Source organism: Limulus polyphemus, unplaced genomic scaffold (assembly GCF_000517525.1).
Source record: "Limulus polyphemus unplaced genomic scaffold, Limulus_polyphemus-2.1.2 Scaffold2280, whole genome shotgun sequence".
In the NCBI taxonomy this organism is placed as follows: Eukaryota; Metazoa; Arthropoda; class Merostomata; order Xiphosura; family Limulidae; genus Limulus; species Limulus polyphemus.
This window is the reverse complement of record NW_013667890.1, coordinates 40,980-52,452: the sequence shown is the minus strand read 5'-3', so window position 1 is coordinate 52,452 and position 11,473 is coordinate 40,980. Positions and strand designations below refer to the sequence as shown.

The 11,473-nt window shown below is 32.6% G+C and overlaps 1 protein-coding gene across 1 annotated transcript in view; it reads right to left on the bottom strand.

Moving 5' to 3' along the window:
* Nucleotides 1–4,373: 4,373 nt before the first annotated feature.
* The window catches only part of LOC106466500 (protein kinase C-like 1), a 23,194-nt gene continuing 16,094 nt past the window's right edge, over nucleotides 4,374–11,473 (bottom strand). The window contains exons 7-9 of the mRNA XM_022394526.1: nucleotides 10,379–10,623; nucleotides 8,471–8,611; nucleotides 4,374–7,253 (exon numbers count right to left, since the gene is read on the bottom strand). Of these exons, the coding sequence (XP_022250234.1) occupies nucleotides 7,107–7,253; nucleotides 8,471–8,611; nucleotides 10,379–10,623 (533 nt within the window). The 3' untranslated portion in view covers nucleotides 4,374–7,106. The remainder of the gene's footprint in view (nucleotides 7,254–8,470; nucleotides 8,612–10,378; nucleotides 10,624–11,473) is intronic.

Here is an 11,473-nt window from a genome sequence, read left to right as displayed (position 1 = left end):
ATCTCAATGTGGCTCTAAAAATATATTGTAAAGTCGACACTGTAGATATCTCAATGTCGCTCTAAAACAAATAGATCGTAGAGTAGACACAGAAGGTATCTGAATGTGGCTCTAAAACAAACATATCGTAAAGTATACACAGTAGATTCTAAATGTGGCTCTAAAACAAATATATCTTAAAGTAGACACAGTATATATCTCAATGTGGCTAAAAAAATAGATCGTAAAGTAGACACAGCAGATATGTCAATAAGGCACTGAAACAAATATAACGTAAAGTACACACGGTAGATATCTCATTGTGGTTCTAAAACAAATAATTCACAAAGTAGACACTGTAGATATCTCAATGTGGCTCTAAAACAAATAGATCGTAAAGTATACCCAGTAGATATCTCAAAGTGGCTCTAAAACAAATATATAATAAAATAGACACAGTAGATATCTCAATGTAACTCTAAAAATATATTGTAAAGTCGACACTGTAAATATCTCAATGTCGCTCTAAAACAAACAGATCGTAGAGTAGACACAGAAGGTATCTCAATGTGGCTCTAAAACAGATTATTCACAAAGTAGACACAGTAGATATCTTAATGTGTAAAACAAATATATTGTAAAGTAGACACAGCAGATATTTCAATGTGGCTCTAAAACAAATAAATCGTAAAGTAGACACAGTAGATATCTCAAAGTGGCTGTAAAACAAATAGATCAAAAAGTAGACACAGTAGATATCTCAATCTCGGTCCAAAGTAATAGGTCGTGAAGTAGACTTAGTAGCTATCTCAACGTGGCTCTAAAACAAATATATCGTAAAATATACACAGTAGATATCTCAATGTGGGTCTAAAACAAATATATTTTAAAGTAGACACAGTAGATATATCAAATTGGCTTTAAAACAAATAGATTGTAAAGTAGACACAACAGATATCTCAATGTAGCACTAAAACAAATAGATCGTAAAGTAGATACAGAAGATATCTCAATGCGGCTCTAAAACCAATATATCGTAAAGTATAGACAGTAGATATCTCAATGTGGCTCTAAAGTAAATATATTGTAAAGAAGGCACTGTAGATATATCAATGTCGCTCTAAATCAAATAGATCGTAAAGTCGACACAGTAGACATCTGAAGGTGGCATAAAACAAATAATTCACAAAGTAGACACTGTAGATATCTCAATGTGGCTCTAAAACACATAGATCATAAAGTAGACACAGCAGATACCTCAATTTCGCTCTAAAACAAATAGATCGTGAAGTAGACTCAGTAGATATCTCAATGTGGCTCTAAAACAAATATATCGTAAAATGTACACAGTTGATATCTGAAGGTGGGTCTAAAACAAGTAATTCACAATGTAGACACTGTAGATATCTCAATGTGTCTCTAAAACACATATTTCGTAAAGTAGACACAGCAGATATCTCAATTTCGCTCTAAAACAAATAGATCGTGAAGTAGACTTAGTAGATATCTCAATGTGGCTCTAAAACAAGTACATCTTAAATATACACAGTAGATATCTCAATGTGGCTCTAAACTAAATATATTGTAAAGAAGGCACTGTAGATATATCAATGTCTCTCTAAAACAAATAGATCGTAAAGTAGACAAAGTATACATGCAAGAAGGCTCTAAAACAAATAATTCACAAAGTAGACACTGTAGATATCTCAATGTGGCTCTAAAACACATAGATCGTAAAGTAAACACCACAGATATCTCAATTTCACTCTAAAACAAATAGATCGTGAAGTAGACTTAGTAGATATCTCAATGTGGCTCTAAAACAAATTATTCACAAATTAGACACAGTAGACATCTCAATGTGGCTGTAAAACAAATATATCGTAAAATATACACACTAGATATCTCAATGTGGATGTAAAACAAATAGATCTTAAAGTAGACACAGTAGATATCTCAATGTTGCTAAACAAACAGATCGTAAAGAAGACACAGCAGATATTTCAATAAGGCCCTGAAAGAAATATAACGTAAAGTACACACGGTAGATATCTCATTGTGGTTCTAAAAGAAATAGATCGTAAATAACAAACAGCAGATATCTCAATGTGGCTGTAAAACAAATAGATCGTAAAGTATACTCAGTAGATATCTCAATGTGGCTCTAAAACAATTAGATCTAAAAGTATACTCAGTAGATATCTCAATGTGGCTCTAAAACAATTAGATCTAAAAGTAGACACAGTAGATATATATATATATATATGTGGCTCTAAAAATATATTGTAAAGTAGACACTGTAGACATCTCAATGTCGCTCTATAAAAATTGATTGTAAAGTAGACACAGTAGATATTTCAATGTTGCTCTAAAACAAATAGATCGTAAAGTAGACACAGAATATATCTCAATGTGGCTCTAAAACAAATAGATCAAAAGTAGACTGAGTAGATATCTCAATTTCGCTCTAAAACAAAGAGATCGTGAAGTAGACTTAGTACATATCTCAATGTGGCTCTAAAACAAATATATCGTAAAATATACACAGTAGATATCTGAAGGTGGCTCTAAAATACATAATTCACAAAGTAGACACTGTAGATATCTCAATGTGGCTCTAAACACAGAGATCGTAAAGTAGACACAGCAGATATCTCAATTTTGCTCTAAAACAAATAGGTCGTGAAGTAGACTTAGTAGATATCTCAATGTGGCTCTAAAACAAATATATCGTAAAATATACACAGTAGATATCTCAATTTGGCTCTAAAACAAATATAGTTTAAAGTAGACACAGTAGATATCTCATTGTGGCTCTAAAACAAACATATTGCAAAGTAAACACTCTAGATATCTCAATGTCGCTCTAAAACAAATAGATCGTGAAGTAAACACCTGATGATGACAAATCCTTGTTAAATGGGTAATGAAGAAAAACTTTAATATAAGTTTAACATGACAGCAAATGTACAACGTTTCGAGCCGTCTCCAGCCATTATTTGATAAATTATTTCTAACCGTACAATGTCTTAAATTAATGATCGTCTATTTTCCCTTTAAAAAGAGCAAAGTTACATAAAAGAAAAACTTCTCAATGGGTTTTTTCCTTTAAACTTGTTATCTAAAACTTGTAAAAAGTATGTGAATATGTTTATGCGAATATAATAAATATAGTCGGTTTGTGTAGCTTTGTGCATAATTAAAAACAAACAAATATATAACTGGAGAATGGAAGAATCATGTTAAAATTGTAATGAAAGCTAATGACTAGATTTGTCAGTATCTAATGTTATGGATACAAGTAAATTAAATACCAAAAAAAAAAAGAGTAACCACCTTATTCATCAGTAATAATTGAAAAGACTTGGATGCCAATGATACAGATTGTTATATTTTAATTGAGGCCAAGAGCAGCGCAATACTTAACGAGCATGACTATTTAGATGAGGTTCGAGTCCCATTACAGCTTTACAAAAAAAAGTTTAAAATGCGCTTCACCTTTAGGGGCCGTTGTTGTGTTTTAATAATAACGTTCAAGTTTTAATATTCAGCTTAACGAGAGTAGTCTAACAATTGGCGACGAGTGGTGTTTACTAGCTATCTTAACGCCCTACATTAGCTCAGAAACAAATTCTAGTGCTTATAACGCTAAAATTCGGCAGAGCAAAAATAGCCTATTGTGTAGCTTTGTGCTTAACCAAACAAAAGCTGGCTACCCTTTACCTTACCAGTTCAAATGTAGGGAGGGTTTACGCAGACATCCCTCGTGTAGCTTTGTACAAACCTTACAAAAAAAAAAGATTTGTTTGATTGTTTGTTTTGAATTTCGCGCAAAGCCGTCCCTAATTTAACAGTGTAAGACTAGAGGGAAGTCAGTTAGTCATCACCACCCACCGCCAACTCTTGGGCTACTCTTTTACCAACGAATAGTGGGATTGACCGTCACATTATAATGCCCCCACGGCTGAAAGGACGAGCATGTTTGATGGGACATGAATTCGAACCTGCGACCCTCAGATTGCGAGTCGAGCACCCTAACCATATGGCCAAAAAAAACAAAACAAGATAAAAATATTTCAGTGGACGAAAATAGGGTTGAAGATGCCCTTTATGAGAATGCGTTTTTTCACTTTGAACAATTTTTGTTTATAATTAAGCGCAAAGCTACATAATGGGCTATCTCTGTTGTGCTCATCACGGGTATCGAAATCAGGTTTCTAGCGTTATAAGTCCGCAGACTTACATATGTGCCATTTAAGGACATAGAATAATTGAAAAAAATCATGTATCTTTTTTTGAAAATTATATTTAAATGACGTATTTATAAACTGAAAAGAATAAGAAGAACTAAGACCTAACTATTTATAGCTTTTTATTAAATCGACTGAAGACTAGTTTACACAAGCAAGAAAGTATGAAGTACTATGGAAATGTACGCAACATTTACAAAGATAAACAAAACGAATTCATATGAACATTTCACTAGTCTTTATTACAAAAACATCATAACTGAAATAGAGAAAACATTCATGATAGCAGTTAATAGAGTTTTTGTACCGTTACAAAAAGAACCACGATAGATTATGATTCAATCCTATATTAAAATGTACGTATCTCTATAAAATGATGTCTTTAAAAATGAATGTGCTTCAGGTATAGAAATGTATACAAGTAAAATTAGCAAGCAGTTAAATTGTACAAAAAACAACAACAACGGGTATCTTTCTTTTATACATACTAACAATAATGTATACATATTTAGTGCGTGACGTGGTGTTACAAAATGGTAGGGGGGGGGGAACGTTTCCTTATTTTAGAAACACTTCTAAAAGTTATTTTATAAAAGTTTTCTCTCTCTATTTTGTTACCTAAGTACCGGTGAAGTAAACTATGTCAAATTTGATTTACATAAATTATCTAAATCAAATAAACTGCAAGATAAAATTAAAACGGCACACGCGAAATGAACTTGAATGCAAAACGTCATACAAGTATTATTCAATTATAGAAATGATGAATTAGAATGTTATTGGCACGAGACAGACGCTGTAGAAAAATAACATTATAATGAATTTAAGAAGTACTGTACTCTTAACCAGTTGTTGTTGTATTATCGTCATTACTAATCCTAATTCATGATCACTTGTCTCGAATTAAACGAGCAGTATTAGAATAAAAACCACAACGACATCACTATAAAGTTAGAAAAAAGAGGTATATTAGATAAAAACAGATTTCCAAGTTTTTTTGTTTTTTTTTATCTATTTCCTTTTTAAAATGATTTCAACATACTATATCTGTTTATATCGGAAAACTGAAAATTATTTTTTGTTCAAAGCTGCACAATGCGTGTTTTGGAATCGAACTCCAGATTATAAACTCTCCAGCTTTCCAAGGAACCTTTATCTTTCTTTTTTTTCTTTTTTAGTAATTAAGAAGAAAAAAAAACTTTAAAATATTGAGATTATATGTTTCAATTCAATGGTAATAATTTACATACCGTATAAGATCATTTTGTAGTATTTCAACTTAAACTTAAATCCAGATAATCTAATCTAAATGTCAAAGAGATGAAACAGATAAAATGCTTAAATTCATATTTTACATTAAACTATTGGTTTTTGGAGATAACGTTTTCCAACAATAGTAGAAGATAAACAAGGAAACAAAAACAATTAAATAACTAAAAATTACTATTATGTACAAAAACATTAATACAAATTACTGGGACTAGACTTGAATTTAAAAAGTTTCAAAAGCTTCAAGATAAGATGATCGATATTATACGTTCCATAAAAAAGGTTTGCTTGTTTTTTAAAGCGGGAAAAAACTCTCTGTTGTAAGGGGCATACATACCACCCCCTAGCCTAAAGAATCAAAATTTCAAGCTATAAAAAATATGAGAAATGTGTCTATATGCTAATCTGAAATACCTTTAAAAAATCTATACAACATACATTTTTCTTCAGTGATGAAGTATTCATTTCTCTTAAAATAACACGTTTCAAGACAATTCAAACAAGAATGACCAAAACCAAATCAATCAATAAGTAATCATAACATTGGTAAGGAAATACTACTAGTGGTTACTACTGGTTGTCCTTAGTTCTAGGGTTAACATTTCCATGATAAAAATCAGTATTAAAAGTGCTACCACATAAACAAACGAATAAAATAAAACAAAATTAAACCGCCAGAAAACATTAGTTGCACTTTTTGTCATATGCATTTATTATACATATTAATAATAATATCACATTTCGTTTCCTTTCGATATTATATTTCATAAAACAATTAGTTTTATTCTTTAACTTTTACAACTATTAAATTAAAATTACCTGCTCTTTAAAGCACCGGTTTCGTAGCTTTCACTACTCTTCAGCTCTACTTTTTTCACTTTACTTCTTTTCGCCTTTACATTGATGCGCTGTACAAGGCCAAAAAGAAATACGGTGAAAAGTAGTGAAAGCTGCGAAACCGGTGCTTTAAAGAGCAGGTAATTTCAATTAAAACAGACCGTTGTGTTCGGCAGTAGTATCAGTTACTCTAAAACCCGCAATTACATATTCAGACAAAGCATATGTTTGTAGAAAGAAACAAAACCAAAATAAAATCAAACTTATGTGATAATTGCAGCTGTCATCGCCTCGTCGTAACAAGTTAAAACCAACCTTATTTTTTAAGAATTTTCTCTTTCGTTGACTTGACAAAATAAAAATTACCAACTTTATTACTTCCCGTTTAAGTCATTTAACTCGCGATGGATAAGCTAAATAAACTGCCGACAAAACAAGTTAAAACAGTTTGTTTTTAATTCGGAAGGCAGAGCGTTTATAAGGCCACTAAATAAAAATATATAATTCTTAAATATTTCTTTTTGTTCTGTCCCTGTTAATAACTTTTTTTCGAGAATCGTCAAAATTCTAAAATAAAATATCATGAAGAGAACTTGTGAATACAGCAACGTTCTAACAACTGTATTTAATGATATCATAATGTCGATTTTCTTTTTATAAAAACTATACAAAAATTAGGTAGTACTTGGTACGTTGCCGGAAAAAAAAAAAAAAACGAACGAAAAACGTTATTTTTCTTTTCCTATATTTCGTGGCTATAGAAAAAAACGGCTAATCCGTCATGTCGGGGTTGGTGTAGCTGAATCCCTTAAACTGTTGTTGATCCATAGAAGCAAGAAACTGGGAATCTATCGGAGTCAAGACTGCTTTCTCCATAGTAAAATTACTATCGAAATTGCTAGCGTCACTTGGTCCTGACTATAAGAAAGAAAACAAATAGATGGTAATGTATACAAAGCAAGAAATCAATGAAATTCCTAAACTATACTATTGTTGCGTCATCGAGATTACGTGACTATTCTCACGCCCTCTACTTTCTAGAACTATCCTGTACTTTGGCGAATGCTCTAGCATTTACTAGATATAGGGTAGCCTGGTATATAAAAGAGGGTGACAACGTGACGGTAATGTAATGTGAGTAATTGAACTGCAGTCAGAAGTATTGCTGACGTTCGTTGATATAGCGTTTGTTATAGAGCGATTGTTGAAAATAAGTGTATCGTAAAGTTGTATTCGGAAAGAATAAACCAGTTTTATTAAGTAAGGATTTGTGTCGCTAAAGTTTCGTCGGAACGAAGTTACGGAAAATCAATTAACAAACGGAGACGTAACACTATCTTTAACGTGTTAGACAAGGTAAATTCAGTTTCTTAGGTTCCTAAGAGTTAAAATAACATTCTTTAATGTAGAAATGATTTATACAATATTATTAAAATAGCATTCTTTAATGTAGAGATGATTTATACAATATTGTTCAAGTAACATTATTTAATGTAGAGATGACTTATACAATATTGTTCAAGTAACATTATTTAATGTAGATTATTTAGATAAGATTGTTAAAATAACATTCTTTAATGTAGAGATTATTTAGATAAGATTGTTAAAATAACATTCTTTAATGTAGAGATTATTTAGATAACATTCTTTAATGTAAAGATTATTTAGATAACATTCTTTAATGTAAAGATTATTTAGATAACATTCTTTTGACTAATAAACAGGAGGAAAAAAAGATTATATTTACTCAACGTTTCGATTTACAGCTTTTCGATAGTGCTCTTTACAAATTATCAAGAAACTTGAGAATTTGTATAGAGCACTTCCAACAAACGTATAAAGCGAAAAGGCGAGTAAATATAACATTTCTTACTGAAGTATTAGGGTAATTTTAATACTGCTTATCATATATTATTTATTTCTATTAGTAACACATTAGTTAGGCAATTGTTTTGATTACTTAAAGTTAAAAAAAAACTCATGTTTTGGTAATACATATTCCGATATATTTGAAACAATCATAAGTAACAATGAAGAAGAAACCAAACTAGAGACATAATGTCATTTTTTAGAATAACTATCCTTCACTCTTATTGCTTTCGTGTGTGTTGTGTTATATTTACAACTATACAAACCACATTCGGCTTGAAAGGTGGCGCCACGAGTTTACGTTCAGTCCTCTCCCAGTCAACAGAGTTGAAAAACGGCTGGTACGTGATACTCCCAGCTGAGCATTTAGGCATTCCTAATCGCTTATTAGGGTCCTTTTCTAGCAACTAATTAGAAGGAAAATGTATTTTTTTCATATCAGTACTGGTAAGCAAAAATCTCTGCTATAATTGCTATAACAATAAATCAAGGGAAAGTTTAAAGAAACAAAAACAATATTCATATATTAGGGTAGTAACTATGATGAAATATTATACGACTGGAAACATTTTTCAGCAAATAGCTTTGAAAACAGAAAATTATTCGGAATAATTATTCCTTCAATAATTAAAAAAATTCTGTGATTACTACCACATAAACATTGATGTTTCTCAGTTTCAGCGTTATATGACAAACGTCTTTTTTACTGGATATTGATTTTTTTATCTTCAAATTAGAAACAAAAATATTTGAACAAATAAAATAACATTTAGGCTTAAATGTATGTATTAAAAATAACTAAATTAAATAATTTAAACTGAAACTTACGATATTTTAATATGAATTGGTTTCAAAGCCTAAACTTTTTTGTTACCACGCACCAGTTAAGAAATATCCGAGTTTGGTTTTATTTGGATTTCGGGCAAAGCTACTCGAGGGCTACTTGTGCTAGCCGTCCCTAATATAGCAGTAAAAGACTAGAGGGAAGGCATCTAGTCAACACCACCCACCGCCAACTCTTGGGCTACTGGTAGTGGGATTGACCGTCATATTATAACGTTCCCACATCTTAAAGGGCGAGCACGTACGCTGACGGGGGATTCGAACCTGGAACCCTCAGATTGCGAGTCGAGCGCCCTAACCACCAAGCCATACCGGGCGAAATATCCGAGAGTGAGAATATAAATCTCATTGTTGGGGGTGGGGGTTAGGGCCCATGGATGAAGCGTTAATATTTTAATTATCATAAATAACTTAGCAGGCACAGGCGGGAATATACAGCTGCATTGTCCAATGTTTTACACTGGATAACGACTTGCATGTCTTTTGTGATTTGGACTAAAATCTGGGTGACTCTTATTGACCGCTAGGGGGCAAATGTCCCCTTTGCCCTCCTCTGAATACACTGTCCCTGGTTTTTTACTTTGAAAGTTACTAGTTCTTCATGGAAGATTATGCTGAATTATGTTGGCATAAAACAATGCGTATTTCTAATCTTTAATATCAGAAATTATGGCATTTTGTTAATCTCGTGATTTACTTTTGCAAAGCATGATGGGATTGATTTCAAAAGTTTTTGCGCATTTGGCTTAAAAATTGTTTCATTGGGGTTAATGATATTTTTTCACCGCAGGAGTATAGAAACGTGAAAAATCAGATCTTTGTTAAAATAGACAATGTAAGCTAGCCTGACTATGTTGAATGTATTTCTATTGTGCTATTTACACGTAATATAAACGTGTTTTAAGCTCCAGCAAGAGAAACAATATGCGTTTTAATTTGCAGAAAATCAAATGATCAGGATTATATTTATTATTAAGAACAAAGAAAATCCTGAACAAATAAGAGGTCTGAGAAAGTTTGTTTGTTTTTCTAATTTCGCGCAAAGCTACTAGAGGGCTATCTGCGCTAGCCGTTCCTAACTTAGAAGTAATTCACTAAAGGGAAAACAGCCAGTCAACATCAACCACCAGCAATTCTTGAGCTACTCTTTTACCAATAGAAAGTGGGATTGACAGTAACATTATACCCCCCCCCCCCCCACATAAACACATAGCTGAAAGGGTGAGAAATATTCGGTAACGGGATTCGACCTCGCTATTCGCAGAGTGCGAGTTGAGATCCCTAAACACCAGATCATGTTATCTCTGAGAATAAAAACTAAAAGTCTCTACCAGTGTTATTATTTGTTTTGCTTCCTTGCTGAGGAACCTCGGGTAGTAGGCTTCTTCGTTACACACAGACCAGAAAAGTTCGTCCTCGTCGGTTCCGTTGAAGGGCGATTGTCCTATTAACATTTCATACAGCAATACACCAAAAGACCACCAGTCTACTGATTGGTTGTACTGCAGGCCCTTGATAATCTGTGGGCGTTGTAAGTGGTAGTTAGAGTTTACAACGAACCAAGAGCACACGATTACTCAGATCCTTAAAATAAAACTTGGCAAACAATTCTGAAGATGTACGTACTTCGTAAATGTATTTAACATTACTTCAGTATGAATAAACTCACAGAAAACTGCAGTTGATATAGCACATAAAAACTTATTTTAACACTGCCACCTACGTAAAAGAAAATAAACGCTTCAAGTAAGATATAAATATAATCGCCATGAAAATATTTTTAACATTTTTCATTTATTTAGTAACCAAACAATACATACATAAGAAATATCCATTTTTATCAGATAGTTTCAGCAATAAACTGATTATAAGAATATCATAAATTAAAATAGAATCTTGTCTACTGTAAGGTGTTTGACTATAGAAGGGTTAATTTTATCCTTAATTATCTTGTTATTATGTCAACATCATCTTCGAGACATTAGCGTTTGTTTAGTTTGAATTTCGCGAAAAGCTACACGAGGGCTATCTGCGCTAGCCGTCCCTAATTTAGCAGTGTAAGACTAGATGGAAGGCAGATAGTCACCACCAGCCACCGCCAACTCTTGGGCTACTCTTTTACCAACGAATAGTGGGATTGACAGAAACGCATTATAACGCCCCTACGGTTGAAAGGGTGAGCATGTGTGGTGGGACGAGGGATTCGAGCCCGCGACCCTCAGATTGCGAGTCACCCTAACCACCATGGCCATGCAGGGCCGCTTATATTAGGGATTAAAGAAACTGTTCATAAAACACCTTAAATCCATTTTAATACAAACTGAATATTAGTCAATCGTTTATTTTCTATCGACTCACGTGGCAGAAATGTCGTATATCGAGTCCAAAAACCGTAGATGTGCACGATAACCATAGACGGTGGAACA